This window comes from Oncorhynchus tshawytscha, linkage group LG12 (assembly GCF_018296145.1).
Source record: "Oncorhynchus tshawytscha isolate Ot180627B linkage group LG12, Otsh_v2.0, whole genome shotgun sequence".
NCBI lineage: Eukaryota > Metazoa > Chordata > Actinopteri > Salmoniformes > Salmonidae > Oncorhynchus > Oncorhynchus tshawytscha.
Window position 1 is genome coordinate 3,602,938 of NC_056440.1, and position 18,724 is coordinate 3,621,661.

The 18,724-nt window shown below is 42.8% G+C and overlaps 2 protein-coding genes across 13 annotated transcripts in view; one reads left to right on the forward strand and one right to left on the reverse strand.

Moving 5' to 3' along the window:
- Nucleotides 1-836: 836 nt before the first annotated feature.
- On the reverse strand, nucleotides 837-10,154 carry LOC121847907 (activated RNA polymerase II transcriptional coactivator p15-like). Of its 6 annotated transcripts, none has more exons than XM_042331204.1 (5): nucleotides 10,090-10,154; nucleotides 4,744-4,816; nucleotides 4,503-4,640; nucleotides 2,076-2,183; nucleotides 837-1,114 (listed from the first exon to the last, which is right to left on the reverse strand). In XM_042331204.1, exons 1-5 carry the CDS (start codon nucleotides 10,137-10,139, stop codon nucleotides 899-901), a joined length of 585 nt encoding a protein of 194 aa, XP_042187138.1. In that variant the 5' UTR covers nucleotides 10,140-10,154; the 3' UTR covers nucleotides 837-898. The 6 variants fall into 6 exon arrangements, with proteins under 6 accessions (XP_042187138.1, XP_042187139.1, XP_042187141.1 ...); XM_042331205.1 differs by lacking the exon at nucleotides 10,090-10,154 and adding an exon at nucleotides 5,005-5,294 and having other exon boundaries at nucleotides 838-1,114; nucleotides 4,744-4,819; XM_042331207.1 differs by lacking the exon at nucleotides 10,090-10,154 and adding an exon at nucleotides 5,372-5,523 and having other exon boundaries at nucleotides 839-1,114; nucleotides 4,744-4,819.
- A 636-nt stretch (nucleotides 10,155-10,790) lies between these two features.
- The window catches only part of LOC112262494 (zinc finger RNA-binding protein-like), a 37,559-nt gene continuing 29,625 nt past the window's right edge, over nucleotides 10,791-18,724 (forward strand). For all 7 annotated transcript variants that reach the window (XM_042331210.1, XM_042331213.1, XM_042331214.1 and 4 more), the window contains exons 1-2: nucleotides 10,791-10,948; nucleotides 11,149-11,230. In XM_042331210.1, coding sequence (XP_042187144.1) covers nucleotides 10,912-10,948; nucleotides 11,149-11,230 — 119 coding nt within the window. In that variant the 5' untranslated portion in view covers nucleotides 10,791-10,911. The remainder of the gene's footprint in view (nucleotides 10,949-11,148; nucleotides 11,231-18,724) is intronic.

Genomic DNA, 18,724 nt, shown 5'->3' on the forward strand with positions numbered 1-18,724 from the left:
CTAGTGGTTAGAGCGTTGGACTAGTAACCAGCAGGTAGCCTAGTGGTTAGAGCGTTGGACTAGTAACCAGCAGGTAGCCTAGTGGTTAGAGTGTTGGACTAGTAACCAGCAGGTAGCCTAGTGGTTAGAGTGTTGGACTAGTAACCAGCAGGTAGCCTAGTGGTTAGAGTGTTGGACTAGTAACCAGCAAGTAGCCTAGTGGTTAGAGCGTTGGACTAGTAACCGGAAGGTTGCAAGTTCAAACCCCTGAGCTGACAAGGTACAAATCTGTCGTTCTGCCCCTGAACAGGCAGTTAACCCACTGTTCCTAGACCAGTTAACCCACTGTTCCTAAGCTGTCATTGAAAATAATGACTTGCGTAGTTAAATAAAAGGTAGGAAGAGAAAAAAAGGAAGTCATATAACCATACCAACCAAATATCGATCACAATCAAACATCTTCACAGTTCAAAACACAAAGCAATTCTTGCACTGAGCAAACTAAAACAGCACATGCAAAATAACTAATTCAACAGAACAGCAAACTTAGAATTATAAAATAATTCAGTCCTTACACAGGTTTTGGGAAAGTCCAAATGGCACCGTATTCCCTATATAGTGCACTACTTTAGACAAAGGCCCTATAGGGAATAGGGTGCACTACTTTAGACCAAGGCCCTATAGGGAATAGGGTGCACTACTTTAGACCAAGGCCCTATAGGGAATAGGGTTCCATAGGGCCTTGGTCTAAAGTAGTGCACTATATAGGGAATAGTGCTCAATAGGGTCTTGGTCTAAAGTAGTGCACTATATAGGGAATAGTGCTCAATAGGGTCTTGGTCTAAAGTGGTGCACTATATAGGGAATAGTGCTCAATAGGGCCTTGGTCTAAAGTAGTGCACTATATAGGGAATAGTGCTCAATAGGGCCTTGGTCTAAAGTAGTGCACTATATAGGGGATAGGGTGCCATGTGGGACTCAGCCGAAACGTCAGTGGTGACATTAAGATCACTCGATAGACAAGCTGGACTGTCAGCACCCTGGGAACGGTCATCATGTTCTCTTGATCGCGTCGTCGATCTCTGACATCTGGTCCTTCAGCTGGGTCCACTGCTCCGGGTTTAAGGAGATGCCTGGGGGGGGAAGAAAAATCAACAATACACTAAGAAAAAAACAGCCACAATAAACACATTAGTCTTTCAGTTTTATACAAAACTTCCGGAGACACACAGAGGGGTTAGAGCACAATCAAATGTATTCATACAGCCCTTCTTATATCAGCTGATATCTCAAAGTGCTGTACAGAAACGCAGCCTAAAACCCCAAACAGCAAGCAATGCAGGTGTAGAAGCACGGTGGCTAGGAAAAACTCCCTAGAAAGGCCAAAACCTAAGAAGAAACCTAGAGAGGAACCAGGCTATGAGGGGTGGCCAGTCCTCTTCTGGCTGTGCCGGGTGGAGATTATAAACCTAGAGAGGAACCAGGCTATGAGGACTGTGCCGGGTGGAGATTATAAACCTAGAGAGGAACCAGGCTATGAGGGGTGGCCAGTCCTCTCTGGCTGGCTAGAGATTATAAACCTAGAGAGGAACCAGGTGAGGACTGTGCCGGGTGGAGATTATAAACCTAGAGAGGAACCAGGCTATGAGGGGTGGCCAGTCCTCTTCTGGCTGTACCTAGAGAGGAACCAGGTAGAGATTATAAACCTAGAGAGGAACCAGGCTATGAGGGGTGGCCAGTCCTCTTCTGGCTGTGCCGGGTGGAGATTATAAACCTAGAGAGGAACCAGGCTATGAGGGGTGGCCAGTCCTCTTCTGGCTGTACCGGGTGGAGATTATAAACCTAGAGAGGAACCAGGCTATGAGGGGTGGCCAGTCCTCTTCTGGCTGTACCGGATGGAGATTATAACAGAACATGGCCATGGTACAATTACAGAAGAGGATGACAAGGACACTGTAATAAACGGGCTTGAATATCTGTGTCACAGACAGGATGTTGGCATGTACAGTACCTCGGCAGCCTATTAAAATGACAACGATTCAGTTTCCACGACTACCATTTGAAGTGAGGGACAGCAGTCCTCTGGGTGTCGTACCTTTTTTGCCAGGCTTCATTTCCCCGTCCTGGTTCATCCAGTACTCTCTGATGTCAACTAGACACTTCCCTTTAAACTCCCTCACGCTGACGTATCGCATTCTCCCAATCTGGAACACACAAAACAGACCAATCAAGCTTACTCTTTTCTTCCCGGGGGACATGTGTTGCCGTATTGCTACCTTTTATGTGGCGCGACTGGCTAGTAATGTTGTCAAGCTAGAAGTCACGTGTGTTTATGCGAAGGCAAAGGGCTCAGCTCAGTTGTACAGACAGTGAGTCGAGATAGGGACGACACTACACTGCTAAGTAGGAACAGTGATGACATCACATCTAAGTCCGATCATGTAGCCGTAACAGCATTATCGGCATCTGTAACAGTCCGACCCTGTAGCCGTAACAGCATTATCTGATTCTGTAACAGTCTGATAATGTAGCTGTAGCAGCATTACCTGCGTCTGTAACAGTCCGATAATGTAGCTGTAGCAGCATTATCCGCGTTGGTAACAGTCCGACCCTGTAGCCGTAAAAGCATTATATGAGTCTGCAAGTCTGATAATGTAGATGTAGCAGCATTACCTGCGTCTGTAACAGTCCGATAATGTAGCGTCTGTAACAGTCTGATAATGTAGCGTCTGTAACAATCCGATAATGTATCTGTAGCAGCATTACCTGTGTCTGTAACAGTTCGATAATGTAGCGTCTGTAACAGTCCGATAATGTATCCGTAGCAGCATTATCTGAGCCTGTAACAGTCCGATAATGTAGCCGTAACAGCATTACCTGCGTCTGTAACAGTCCAAATCCAATCAAATTTTATTTGTCACATACACATGGTTAGCAGATGTTAATACGAGTGTAGCGAAATGCTTGTGCTTCTAGTTCCGACAATGCAGTAATAACGAACAAGTAATCTAACTAACAATTCCAAAAAACTACTGTCTTATACACAGTGTAAGGGGATAAAGAATATGTACATAAGGATATATGAATGAGTGATGGTACAAAGCAGCATAGGCAAGATACAGTAGATGATATCGAGTACAGTATATACATATGAGATGAGTATGTAAACCAAGTGGCATAGTTAAAGTGGCCAGTGATACATGTATTACATAAGGATGCAGTCGATGATATAGAGTACAGTATCTACGTAAGCATATGAGATGAATAATGTAGGGTAAGTAACATTATATAAGGTAGCATTGTTTAAAGTGGCTAGTGATATATTTACATCATTTCCCATCAATACCCATGATTAAAGTGGCTGGAGTAGAGTCAGTGTCATTGACAGTGTGTTGGCAGTAGCCACTCAATGTTAGTGGTGGCTGTTTAACAGTCTGATGGCCTTGAGATAGAAGCTGTTTTTCAGTCTCTCGGTCCCAGCTTTGATGCACCTGTACTGACCTCGCCTTCTGGATGACAGCGGGGTGAACAGGCAGTGGCTCGGGTGGTTGATGTCCTTGATGATCTTTATGGCCTTCCTGTAGCATCGGGTGGTGTAGGTGTCCTGGAGGGCAGGTAGTTTGCCCCGGTGATGCGTTGTGCAGACCTCACTACCCTCTGGAGAGCCTTACGGTTGAGGGCGGTGCAGTTGCCATACCAGGCGGTGATACAGCCCGCCAGGATGCTCTCGATTGTGCATCTGTAGAAGTTTGTGAGTGCTTTTGGTGACAAGCCAAATTTCTTCAGCCTCCTGAGGTTGAAGAGGCGCTGCTGCGCCTTCCTCACGATGCTGTCTGTGTGAGTGGACCAATTCAGTTTGTCTGTGATGTGTATGCCGAGGAACTTAAAACTTGCTACCCTCTCCACTACTGTTCCATCGATGTGGATAGGGGGGGTGTTCCCTCTGCTGTTTCCTGAAGTCCACAATCATCTCCTTAGTTTTGTTGACGTTGAGTGTGAGGTTATTTTCCTGACACCACACTCCGAGGGCCCTCACCTCCTCCCTGTAGGCAGTCTCGTCGTTGTTGGTAATCAAGCCTACCACTGTTGTGTCGTCCGCAAACTTGATGATTGAGTTGGAGGCGTGCGTGGCCACGCAGTCGTGGGTGAACAGGGAGTACAGGAGAGGGCTCAGAATGCACCCTTGTGGGGCCCCAAGTCCGCCCCTGTAGCCGTAACAGCATTATCTGCGTCTGTAACAGTCTGACTATGAAGCTGTAGCAGCATCTGTAAAAGTCTGATAATGTAGCCGTAACAGCATTACCTGCGTCTGTAACAGTCTGTAACAGTCTAATAGTGTAGCCGTAGCAGCCTTACCTGCATCTGTAACAGTCTGATAGTGTAGCCGTAGCAGCATTACCTGCGTCTGTAACAGTCTAATAGTGTAGCCATAGCAACATTACCTGCGTCTGTAACAGTCTGTAACAGTCTAATAGTGTAGCCGTAGCAGCATTACCTGCATCTGTAACCCAGAGATGACTAACCTGGAACATGCCAGCCTCCGTTTTGCTGTCTGCAGCCTTAGAGGACCCTCCTGCGCCAGGTCGAGAGCCCTCTCCACTCAGCTTCGGTTTCTTGGCCTCGGGCTTCTCTGGTGGAGCACTGGCCTTCTTTCTCTTGGCCTGAAACACATGCCCAGTTATAGGGAGGAGGGCTTCGGTAGTCACAGCACAGGACACCATTTGTTTCATCTCAACCCCCCCCCCCCTTTCCCAAGACACACACCTTGGTCTTCTCCACCTCACTGTCAGAGTCACTGCCAGATGTGGATGACACCACTTCCCTTGATTTGGGCATTCTGCTAGGGAAACAAGGACATCACCATTAGAGTAGCAGCCATGTGAAGCTCAACACTGCCTACAGGTATCCACATAGAGTACGGTGTATACCAACACTAAACACGTCATAGACACAGTGGTCTACAGCAGTATAGTTTGTAATGGCCGTCCATCAGTACATTAAAGACTTATCAATCATATGACCTACCAAAAGGCTTGGGTTTTCATGGCATAGGAGGAAGTTATAAATTCCCTTGCCTTGTTACTGCAGGTGAAAGCTTCAATCCGACTAACCTCTATTAATGACCCAAGGCTCGTATTTCTGTGTGTTATTATATTATAATTAGATTACTCGTAGGTGAAATAACAAGCTAACCTAGTTAGCTTTTTAAAAATGTCCTAACACGTTAACTAGCTAGTTAACGGGAATATAACTTAACAACTTAACACATGCACGAATTACCAGCTAGCTAGAGAACTAACGTTCGTGCCGACTGCCACCTCTCTTGTGGTTAACTAGCCAAAGACTTGAGCAGGTGTGTCATTTCTTGACCCGGTACAAAAAGACAATTTACCTGTTTTTTTTGTTGTTGTTATGAATAAGAAGGATCAGTTGATACAGGCAAGCAGTTGATACAGGCAGGCAGTATGGACAGATGCTAAAGATTTGTGGTTGGTTAATTTAGCAAGCGAGGTCCGGAAGCTTGTGCTTTTGATTAGCGCGAACCGATGCAGTCCTGGGAAATGTAGTTTCATTGTTTCCGAAGGACGGACGCATTGACTCTGAATGGTCACACTCACATCATGTATCTGCACCGTATTAATGAATATATAAACAGTCAACATAATATATATATATATATTTTAAATCATATTTGGATACATTTTTATGTATGTAGTGCAGTTGCATATTACAGAATATAATTGATTAAAATACAGACTATATTGTCAATTTGAATACAAATTGTCTTCTGCCTTTTCCCAACACCCCCAGACAGAGACTAGGACTTAAACTAACAACATTCTGGCTGCTGACCCACCTATTTAGCTGACTGATCAGTTAAAACAATGTCTTGGTTCAAACCTTAGTTTCCTGAGCTCCACTGAGCTAAAAGCCTTGGCACTCATCAAATGAGTTCATGAGTTAGACTTCACTCCCTTTTGTGCGTTCAGTTTCGATTCAACGTTTGCTACAGTGCGTGATGGTTTGTACTGAATGATACGTTTCCCCAAAACTGTTCTTCAACTGCTGGTGATGTATTTGATACCATTCCATTGATTCCACTCCAGCCATTACCACGAGCCCGTCCTCCCCAATTAAGGTGCCACCAACCTCCTGTGCTGTACATATCATTCTTAGCTGATCTCAGCTCAGCTCCATACCCCCCGCAGCTTACTTGCCCAAGCCTCCCCAGTTTCTCCTTCACCCAAATCCAGATAGATGTTCTGAAAGAGCTGCAAAACCTGGACCCGTACAAATCAGCTGGGCTAGACAATCTGGACGCTCTCTTTCTAAAATTATCCGTTGCCATTGTTGCAACCCCTGTTACTAGTCTGTTCAACCTCTCTTTTGTATCGTCTGAGATCCCTAAAGATTGTAAAGCTGCCGCGGTCATCCCCCTCTTCAAAAGGGGTGACACTCTAGACCCAAAATGTTACAGACCTATATCCATCCTGCCCTGCCTTTCTGAAGTCTTCGAAAGTCAAGTTAATAAACAGATGACTTCTCCGCTGTGCAATCCGGTTTCCGAGCTGGTCATGGGTGCACCTCAGCCACGCTCAAGATCCTAAACGATATCTTAACCGCCATTGATAAACGACAGACTGTGCAGCCGTCTTCATCGACCTGGCCAAGGCTTTCGACTCTGTCAATCACCGTATCCTTATCGGCAGACTCAACAGCCTTGGTTTCTGAAATGACCAACTACTTCTCAGACAGGGTTCAGTGTGTCAAATCAGAGGGCCTGTTGTCCAGACCTCTGGCAGTCTCTATGGGGGCACCACAGGGTTCAATTCTCGGGCCGAATCTTTTCTCTGTATATATCAACAATGTCGCTCTTACTGCGGGTGATTCCCTGATCCACCTCTACGCAGACGACACCATTCTGTATACATCTGGCACTTCTTTGGACACTGTGTTAACTAACCTCCAAACGAGCTTCAATAGCATACAACACTCCTTCTGTGGCCTCCAACTGCTCTTAAACGCTAGTAAAACCAAATGCATGCTTTTCAACAGTTCACTGCCCACACCTGCCCGCCCGACTAGCATCACTATTCTGGACAGTTCTGACTTAGAATATGTGGACAACTACAAATACCTAGGTGTCTGGCAAGACTGTTAACTCTCCTTCCAGACTCATTAAACATCTCCAATCCAAAATCAAATCTAGAATCGGCTTCCTATTTCGCAAAAAAATGTCTCCTTCATTCACGCCACCAAACATACCCTCGTAAAACTGACTATCCTACCGATCCTCGACTTCGGCGATGTCATTTACAAAATAGCTTCCAGTACTCTGCTCAGCAAACTGGATGCAGTCTATCACAGTGCCATCCGTTTTGTCACCAAAGCCCATTATACCAGTACTGGTACTCTGCCTTTTGCACACAATGTATCTAGACTCACTTTTTTTTCTACTGTGTTATTGACTTGTTTATTGTTTACTCCATGTGTAACTCTGTGTTGTCTGTTCACACTGCTATGCTTTATCTTGGCCAGGTCGCAGTTGCAAATGAGAACTTGTTCTCAACTAGCCTACCTGGTTAAATAAAGGTGAAAAAAATAAAATAAATAAAGTGCCACCAACTTCCTGTGCATATCATTCTGAGCTGAAGACTCTAAAAATGTTGAAAGACTCCAGCCACCCAAGTCATAAGCTGTTCTCTCTGCTACCGCATGGCAAGCGGTACCGACGCACCAAGTTTAGAAACAACAGATTTTACCCACAAGCCATTAGACTGCTAAATACTTTGTTAAATAGTTAACCAAATAGTTACCCAGACTATCTGCATGCTCCTTTTTGGACAACATTTTTTTAACTCATCACATACGTTGCTGCTACTATTTATTATGTACATATTTAGTTATTTGTACATATTTACCTCAATTACCATGTACCCCTGCACATTGACTCAGTACTGGTACTCTGTGTATATAACCAAGTTATCATAGACTCAGTACTGGTACTCTGTGTATATAACCAAGTTATCATAGACTCAGTACTGGTACTCTGTGTATATAACCAAGTTATCATAGACTCAGTACTGGTACTCTGTGTATATAACCAAGTTATTATAGACTCAGTACTGGTACTCTGTGTATAAAACCAAGTTATCATAGACTCAGTACTGGTACTCTGTGTATATAACCAAGTTATCATAGACTCAGTACTGGTACTCTGTGTATATAACCAAGTTACTCATTGTGTATTTATTATTACTTTAATATTTCTACTTTCTTTCTCTCTGTGTTGTTGGGAAGGGCAATTGGTAAGCATTTTCCTGTTAGTCTGTACACCTGTTGTTTACCAAGCATTTCACTGTTAGTCTACACCTGTTGTTTACCAAGCATTTTCCTGTTAGTCTGTACACCTGTTGTTTACGAAGCATTTCCCTGTTAGTCTACACCTGTTGTTTACCAAGCATTTTCCTGTTAGTCTACACCTGTTGTTTACCAAGCATTTCCCTGTTAGTCTACACCTGTTGTTTACCAAGCATTTCCCTGTTAGTCTACACCTGTTGTTTACCAAGCATTTCACTGTTAGTCTACACCATCTGGACAAGAGGAATACCTATGTGAGAATGCTGTTCATCGACTACAGCTCAGCATTTAACACCATAGTGCCCTCCAAGCTCGTCATCAAGCTTGAGACCCTGGGTCTCGACCCCGCCCTGTGCAACTGGGTACTGGACTTCCTGACGGGCCGCCCCCAGGTGGTGAGGGTAGGCAACAACATCTCCACCCCGCTGATCCTCAACACTGGGGCCCCACAAGGGTGCGTTCTGAGCCCTCTCCTGTACTCCCTGTTCACCCACGACTGCGTGGCCACGCACGCCTCCAACTCAATCATCAAGTTTGCGGACGACACAATAGTGGTAGGTTTGATTACCAACAACGTCGAGACGGCCTACAGGGAGGAAGTGAGGGCCCTCGGAGTGTGGTGTCAGGAAAATAACCTCACACTCAACGTCAACAAAACTAAGGAGATGATTGGAACACCCCCCCTATCCACATCGATGGAACAGTAGTGGAGAGGGTAGTAAGTTTTAAGTTAATCGGCGTACACATCACAGACAAACTGAATTGGTCCACCCACACAGACAGCATCGTGAAGAAGGCGCAGCAGCGCCTCTTCAACCTCAGGAGGCTGAAGAAATTCGGCTTGTCACCAAAAGCACTCACAAACTTCTACAGATGCACAATCGAGAGCATCCTGTCGGGCTGTATCACCGCCTGGTATGGCAACTGCTCCGCCCACAACCGTAAGGCTCTCCAGAGGGTAGTGAGGTCTGCACAACGCATCACCGGGGGCAAACTACCTGCCCTCCAGGACACCTACACCACCCGATGTCACAGGAAGGCCATAAAGATCATCAAGGACAACAACCACCCAAGCCACTGCCTGTTCACCCCGCTGTCATCCAGAAGGTGAGGTCAGTACAGGTGCATCAAAGCTGGGACCGAGAGACTGAAAAACAGCTTCTATCTCAAGGCCATCACACTGTTAAACAGCCACCACTAACATTGAGTGGCTGCTGCCAACACACTGACTCAACTCCAGCCACTTTAATAATGGGAATTGATGGGAAATGATGTAAAATATATCACTAGCCACTTTAAACAATGCTACCTAATATAATGTTTACATACCCTACATTATTCATCTCATATGTATACGTATATACTGTACTCTATATCATCTACTGCATCTTTATGTAATACATGTATCACTAGCCACTTTAACTATGCCACTTTGTTTACATACTCATCTCATATGTATATACTGCACTCAATACCATCTACTGTATCTTGCCTATGCCGCTCTGTACCATCACTCATTCATATATCTTTATGTACATATTCTTTATCCCCTTACACTTGTGTCTATAAGGTAGTAGTTTTGGAAAGCTAGATTACTTGTTGGTTATTACTGCATTGTCGGAACTAGAAGCACAAGCATTTCGCTACACTCACATTAACATCTGCTAACCATGTGTATGTGACAAATAACATTTGATTTGATTTGTTGTTTACCAAACATTTCCCTGTTAGTCTACACCTGTTGCTTACCTAGCATGTTTTGAGCACACACCACACACAGTCTCCCTCTGTGCCACCATAGGCACACCGCTCTTCAACCCCAGGTTTCCTGCTATTCACATGAATCATTCAAATGTTATTTTATAAAGCCCTTTTTTTTTACATCAGCAGTTGTCACGAACGGGATTTACAGATACCCAGCCTAAAACCCCAAAGAACAAGTGTAACAGTATAACTTTAGACCGTTCCCTTGCCCATACCAGGGCGCGAACCAGGGACCCTCTGCACACAACAACAGTCACCCACGAAGCATCGTTACCCATCGCTCCACAAAAGAGCAAGTGACGTCACCGATTGAAACACTATTTAGCGCTGCACCACCACTAACTAAGCTAGCGTTTCACATCCGTTACACAAGCAACGCAGAGGCAGGAGTACAGTGGCTAGGAAAATATCCCACTGAGCTAAATCCGTCTTCTGCTCTCTTGCAAGGTTAATCATCATCATGCATGGCTTCGAACCACGTATGTCATAAAAGCATCTGCTATGGCATATTATACTACTCTAAGAGAAAAATATAACAAATGAATGGTGTTACTTTCCTTGTAACAGTTACTTAGACCCAACCCATTATAGACACATTTCCTATAAAGAGTCTATGATTTGATATAATTGTGTGGCACAGTCATCTGACCTTGAGGAAAACAAATGATTCGGCCTAGTAGAACTACAATTCCCATCATGTCCGTGTGTACAGCGCATGTGCGGATCCATTTCCTGGTCCGACCTTCTCATATAAATACCATACGCAGGGTTATGAGTCAGAGTTCGTAGTCTGAGAAACACGAACCAATGATTCCCATATGTCCAGTGGTCTCCTTCACCTATGGTGAGTAAATCTTTATGAAAAACAAATAAATATTATTTAAAAACTATTCATTATTTATCATGTTTACGAGGAAAGCTTGGTTTTGGATCGGTGGGTCTTGGATTGAGGAGCTCTCTTTGCGCTAATGCGGGGTATAGCTGTTAACTAGCTAGCCAACCAGTACTAGCCTACCGTTTACCCTCAATATATCTATTCTGCAGTGCCCAGCCGGCTAGGTGAAGATGCTAAAATGGCTACCGGCAACTACTTTGGATTTACCCACGGTGCTGCCGCGCAGTACAGGTAAGAAACGACGCATTGGGAGATGCGATCCATCGCCGTACGAGACCAATTTACTGTCAGTTCAGATACCCCCCCCAACCCATAGTTAGGTTGCTTTTGTTTCAGGTTGGGGGAGGGGGTGATAATAGTAAGTATTCTGCGGAGCTGATATCTGCCAGTTAATTAAGAACACGGGTCTTTTATTCTCATTGACGAGGATTTCGAGAAGTATTGATTCTCGAGTGAATTGTACGTTTCTCACGTCTCCTACGTTACAGCCGGAGGTTACACATGACACTCGTTCAACAGTAGCTACAGATTGTAGTACTGTATGTTATAACGAAATTCGGTACTTTTCCCGGTACTAGAACCGAAATGGTTACTTCTGTGAAATGTCTTTACGTTATGTACTGATTGAGTGGATCAAGTCTGCCTAGTAATTTGTCCCGAATCGTCTGAAGGGGGTTAGTAAAGCAACGTGTATATAAATCCTGGATTGCTGATGCTTTGTATTGGACATGAGAGGATTTGAAGGCCACTGGTCAGCCATATTGGCACTGTCCCGTAGGAGCAGTCATCCATAGTGATCAATGAAATTTACACTATTACAATTTTAAATATTTCAAGGATAAAAATTAACATGTATTTTTGTTGTAATGAGGATGGTAACATTGGTCATCAAAAATATATACTTTAAGGAAAATGTTTTTAAGGTATCTTGTGTTTTAACTCACATAATTAAACATTTTATTAATATTATTTTACTTTTTATTTCAACAAGGAACATAGAATGAGACCACTGTCTCTTTTACAGTTGGGCCCTGCATATACATGTTTACACATATACAGTTTAGGTCCAATGATTTAAGAAACTACACAAGACAAACACAACCATCACAGATAACAAACAAACATACAGCAACAGATTACATTTTACACATAGGGGAATAACCTGTTAGTAGAATAACCTAACAGCACAAGAACTTGCATTACCCAAAACAGTTACAAGCAATACGGAAATAAAAATCCTCCAATAAATGTTTAAAATGGGTGACTGGGGACAAGAGTCTCAGGTTTAAGTTTAGCCTGCAGGCTATTCCATAGGCAAGGAACGTAACATGAAAAGGCAGCCATACCCAACTCTGTGGAAACCACATGGGCCTCAAGTGGAATCCACAGGCAAGGAACGTAACAGGAAAAGGCAGCCATACCCAACTCTGTGGAAACCACATGGGCCTCAAGTGGAATCCATGCGTGAGACCTGGTTTTAGAAATTATAATATTGATGACCGATGATAAATAAGGTAGTTTATTCAGAATTATTCTTTATAGACAAACACTAGAGCATGTTGTTCTCGTCTCACGGACAGCGAAGTCCAACCCACATTTTGATATAAAACACAGTGCTGAGTTCTGTAGCTAGCACCCGTAATAAACCTGGAACAATATGGTGTCTAATTGAATGAATGTAGACATTAATAAATGCATTTCTATAGCTTCCCCATCATTCTAAACAATATTTTGGGAGTGCCAAGATAGAGGCAGCCTCGTCTCATTGACTAGATGTAACATAGTAAATGTGATTCCGGGACACTCGTAATTAGTATGATGTTACGTTTTGGTATGGTTACTTAAGGCAGAGACCCAGGGTGGGTGAATGGATGGGTGTATATACTGATTGTCTAGTGAGTTAAAATCTTATCATGCACAACTTTAATATTTTAGCTAATTAGCCATTTTTCAACCACGAGCAACTACTTAGCACGTTCAGTTAACTCCTAAAAGTAACCCTAGCGTAGCTAGAAATCATAACATATGTTATTGGTTACATACACATGGTTAGCAGATGTTATTGCGAGTGTAGCGAAATGCTTGTGTTTCTAGTTCCGACAGTGCATCAATATCTAACAATTCCACAACAAATACCTAATGGAGTAAGAATATATGGATGAGAAATGACAGAGCGGTATAGTCTAAGATGCAATAGATGGTATAGAATACAGTATATACATATGAGATGAGTAATGCAAGGTATGTAAACATTAAAGTGACTAGTGTTTGGCCTTCCTGTGACATCGGGTGCTGTAGGTGTCCTGGAGGGCAGGTAGTTTACTCCCGGTGATGCGTTGGGCAGACCGCACCACCTTCGGGAGAGCCGTGCAGTTGCCGTTCCAGGCAGTGATACAGCCCAACAGGATGCTCTCAATTGTGCCTCTGTAAAAGTTTAGGTGACAAGCCAAATTACTTCAGCCTCCTGAGGTTGATGTGGCGCTCAGCACACTCTGTGTGGGTGGACCAATTCAGTTTGTCAGTGACGTGTATGCCGAGGAACTTTTTAAAACGTTCCACCTTATCCACTGCTGTCCTCGAGGTTGATGATGAGCTTGGGGTGTACTATGGTGTTGAATGCTGAGCTATAGTCAATGAACAGCATTCTTACGTAGGTATTCCTCTTGTCCAGGTGGGATGATGCAATCGCCATCCACAAGCTTCCCACAACACAGTTGAAGTTTACATACACCTTAGCCAAATACATTTAAACTCAGTTCACAATTCCTGACATTTGATCCTGGTAAAAAATCTCTTTCTTAGGTCAGTTAGGATCACCACTTTATTTTAAGAATGTAAAATGTCAGAATAATAGTAGAGAATTGTTTATTTCAGGTCAGAAGTTTACATACACTCAATTAGTATTTGGTAGCATTGCCTTTTAAATTGTTTATCTTGGGTCAACTGTTTCGGGTAGCCTTCCACAAGCTTCCCACAATAAGTTGGGTGAATTTTGGCCCATTCCTCCTGACAGAGCTGGTGTAACTGAGTCAGGTGTGTAGGCTTCCTTGCTCGCACACGCTTTTTCAGTTCTGCTCACACATTTTCTATAGGATTGAGGTCAGGGCTTTGTCATGGCCACTCCAATACCTTGACTTTGTTGTGGCAAAATGGCTTAAGGACAACTTTGGAAGCAGGCTTGGGGTCATTGTCCATTTGGAAGACCCATTTGCAACCAAGCTTTAACTTCCTGACTGATGTCTTGATGTTGCTTCAATATATCCACATAATTTTCCTACCTCATGATGCCATCTATTTTGTGAAGTGCACCAGTCCCTTCTGCAGCAAAGCACCCCCACAACATGATGCTGCCACCCCCGTGCTTCACGGTTAGGATGGTGTTCTTCGGCTTGCAAGCCTCCCCCTTTTTCCTCCAAACATAACGATGGTCATTATGGCCAAACAGTTCTATTTTTGTTTCATCAGACCAGAGGACGTTTTTCCAAAAGTACGATCTTTGTCCCCATGTGCAGTTGCAAACCGTAGTCTGGCTTTTTATGGCGGTTTTGGAGCAGTGGCTTTTTCCTTGCTGAGCGCCTTTCAGGTTATGTCGATATAGGACTCGTTTTACTGTGGATGAAGATACTTTTGTTCCTGTTTCCTCCAGCATCTTCACAAGGTCCTTTGCTGCTGTTCTGGGATTGATTTGCACTTTTCACACTAAAGTACATTCATCTCTAGGAGACGGAAGACGTCTCCTTCCTGAGCGGTATGACGGCTGCATGGTCCCATGGTGTTTATTTGCGTACTATTGTTTGTACAGATGAACGTGGTACCTTCAGGTGTTTGGAAATTGCTCCCAAGGAAGAACCAGACTTGTGGAGGTCTACAATTCTTTTTCTGAAGTCTTGGCTGATTTATTTTGATTTTCCCATGATGTCAAGTAAGGCGGCACTGAGTTTGAAGGTAGGCCTTGAAATACATCCACAGGTACACCTCCAATTGACTCAAATGATGTCAATTAGCCTATCAGAAGTTTCTAATGCCATGACATCATTTTCTGTAATTTTCCTTGCTGTTTAAAGGCACAGTCAACTTAGTGTATGTAAACTTCTGACCCACTTCTGACCCACTGGAATTGTGATACAGTGAAATAATCTGTCTGTAAACAATTGTTGGAAAAATGACTTGTGTCATGAACAAAGTAGATGTCTTAACCGACTTGCCGAAACTATAGTTTGTTAAACAAAACATTTGTTGAGTGTTTTAAAAACAAGTTTTAATGACTCCAACCTATATGTATTACTAGTGCAAAAATGACATGTTAATTAGTGGGTGATTTCATAACCAAAGTGGGTGGACAAATTTGATAGTGGTAAATTTGAAAGTGGTAAATGCCTAGTCTCCCTTACAGATGCCGGCAGATCCATCCGCAGCCGATTTATTAATTTAGAATGGAAAATGGATGTGTATGCAACATGTTAGTGCCTACCTGGTTAAATAAAGGTGAAATTAAAAAAATATAAAATGTCAGTGCATTTATTTGTTCCTCTAATCAAACTCACTCGTACAGAGTTGTTTCAAACTAAAACGTATTGTCTCGGTGCCCGAGAATATCTATTCTGAACAAAAATATACATGTGGTGGGTCCCATGTTTTGAGGAGCTGAAATAAAAAAAATCCAGTATTTCTCTTAAATTGTGCACAAATGTGTTTCCATCCCTGTTTGTGAGCGTTTCTCCTTCGCCAAGATAATCCGTCCACCTGACAGGTGAGGCATATCAAGAAGCGGATTAAACAGCGTGATCATTACACAGGTGCACCTTGTGATGGGGACCATTTTAAAGGCCAGTTTAAAGTGCTGTTTTGTCACACAACTCCACAATGTCTCAATTGGCATGCTCACTGCAGCTATGTGTGCCAGTAATTTCTCTACCACAAGCCCTCCTACATCGTTTTTAGATCATTTGGCAGTATGTCCAACTGGCCACAACCGCAGACCACAGCAGCCCAGGACTTCAACATCTGACTTCTACACTTGATGGATTATCTGAAACCAGCCACCCGTACAGCTCATCGTTTAAATGTCCAGTTTGGGAACATATTTTGGCTTCCCAGTAGATTACAACGGTGACGGATAGAGTAAGTCTCCACTGCTCAACTAGAATAGCCTATGCAGCTGTCAACTCCTCAAACAACATGTTGACACATTAACGCCAACATCCGTCTCCCCTCCGCATTCGAGCAGCCCTTTGTAGCTTAGTCTTACCGGGACCAAAGAAATTACATTTTGATAATAGGCGCAGATATGCGTCCATTCTCGGAGGTCGAGAATAATGGGTGGTTCCAGCACCGTGTGAAAGTCCGAGCAATGTTTAACATTGCTTTCACATCCATATTGCACTGTATTTTATTGTTTCAATAATCATATTGTTTAAATTTAATAAAATGAGTTATTCCTGATGGTACGATCATCAGACATTGACTCATGATGATTATCAGGAAAACCAACACTTAATATATTAAAACATTTATTTATTTTTTCTTAAATTAACCACAGCAGCTGTTGGCATTTAGTTTTCCTGCTATACCGAACCGTGACACCCAAAACCCCAATATGTCCTGAACTGTGGTTCACAAACTGTTGTACCCTCTAGTACAATGCCGTTTTTTTTTTTTAGTAAATATAGGACTTGGGACAGGTAGGGGTAGTAAATGCAACAAGTATTGATACTGTATCATAATTGCACTCACAGTTTTCCAAGAAAACTAAATCTGAGACTTGGTCTGTTTACAGTTTGAGTTTTATACAGAATCTGTATGAAACTCACTAACAGTATTTCTAACTGACAAAAGTCTGATACACAGCACATGCCTTTTTTGTATTTCCTATTTGAATAAAAGCAGGAAATGCATTACCTATGTCTCTGCTGCCATTCATTCCAATTTTAAATGGCTTTTGGATATCTCCCTGACCAAGATGGCTGCCATTTTTTTTTTTTGACCCATTCTAGAATGTTGAGTGTTTATGACATAGCTTCTCCAGTAATTTGAATAGGATCTCTGTGGTTGTCGCTTGGTTCCTTGATCTATAGGCTATGTATCAAAGTAGCATACGCTGCCTTGATAACCAAATATAATCTCAGCAATTGTTCAAACAATAAACTTAACATTGTAGTCTTATAAGAATCCACCAAATGGGTATTTCTGAAGTAATAGCGAACTACTGATGCACCGTAAACACAGCTGGTGGCCGTGAGCCGTCTCTCTGATATCAGATTAAAATAGAACCTAATCCTATGGGAGCGAAAATACATTGAAGCAGCACATCAAACTGGAATAATGTTGTAGGCTACAGGAATATTTGTCAGGGCTAGTTATTTTATTAATCTTATTTCGCATGGGGGAAGATCTGGGAAGCTTAAAGGCGACCGACAGGCCCGGCGCAAAAACAAGGCAATGTAATGAAAGTTCAGGTTGGATATACATGTAGGCCTAGCTAGTATTTAAATATGCAGTCCTTTCAAATTAGCTTAGTGGTAATGTTTTTAAAGTTTCCCATCTGCCTACATCAAATGGGAAAACAGATCTCTGATCTCTCCCCCCGTAAGTACCTGTAAGCATTTGATTGTTACTGTTAGTGAAATATCATCTTTAAAAATATTAATATATAATATTATAATATTAATATAATAATTTTTTTTTTTTTACAAATTGTCATAAATAAAATGTTATTGGAGTCTAGAAATCCGCTGCACAGACTCCGCCCAAGCTCTCGCATGTATCTCTCTGCACGCAGAGCCTTTTGTCGGAAGCTTTTCCTGACCCAACCGACCTCTTAGTCTGCTGGTCATCAGAGCAAACGTCAAATGATTTTCCTGAATATTGCCTCTCTCGCTCTCTAATATGTCCAACACCTGTTTCCTCATTTTGATGCAGTGACGTCTCCTCTGCAAGTCACATGATGACAAGTTCCTGCCGAATCAGTGTTGTCAAAGATTCCTGTTGAAATGGTTCCCCTCTTAATAAACACACGACGGCCTGCCATCACTACAGTATTCTATTAGAATCTATGGGAGCATATAGGCTCGCTGTCATATATGATTATTTATTTTTTAAGTGGGAAATTGAATGGTGGCTATGCTTCGATACCCATCTAGATATGGAATTGATACATATTTGACATTTTGTTCTCAATTCCTATTTGATTACAGCGATTTACTGGAACTTTTACTGATGGTGTTCAGGAGCTGAGCTGCATCGGTCTCCTGTGTGTGCATCCTTCGGTGTATCCTAATGCCTTTGAGTCCAGTCTGAAATCCACAGAGAAATGATTTAATACTCGACTTTACACCTCAGATTTTTTTGAATTGTTGTATGGAGTAGAAAAAACCACGACTCTATAAATGACTGGACGTATTGATACGTGGTGTTGGTAGTTTTGGTTATCGCCTCGGCCAGGGTTTCCGTTAAGACGGGAATAGCCGGCGTTTGGATGATTTTAAATATTTAGTTATAAAACTGCCATTGGCTAATTTTGTCTGGAGGGGGGGGGTCCAACTGCAAGTGAATGCTGTTTAATTCATTGATGGAAATACCAGTCAATAGAAATACATGACCAGTCATGCATATCGGTCAATAGGTTGCTTTTGTATAATATAGTGGAATTAAATTGCTGTGTTGATTTTCATTAGGCTTTGATAAACTACTATGAACTGAATCTCAGCGGCGCCCCGCCCCTCTGAC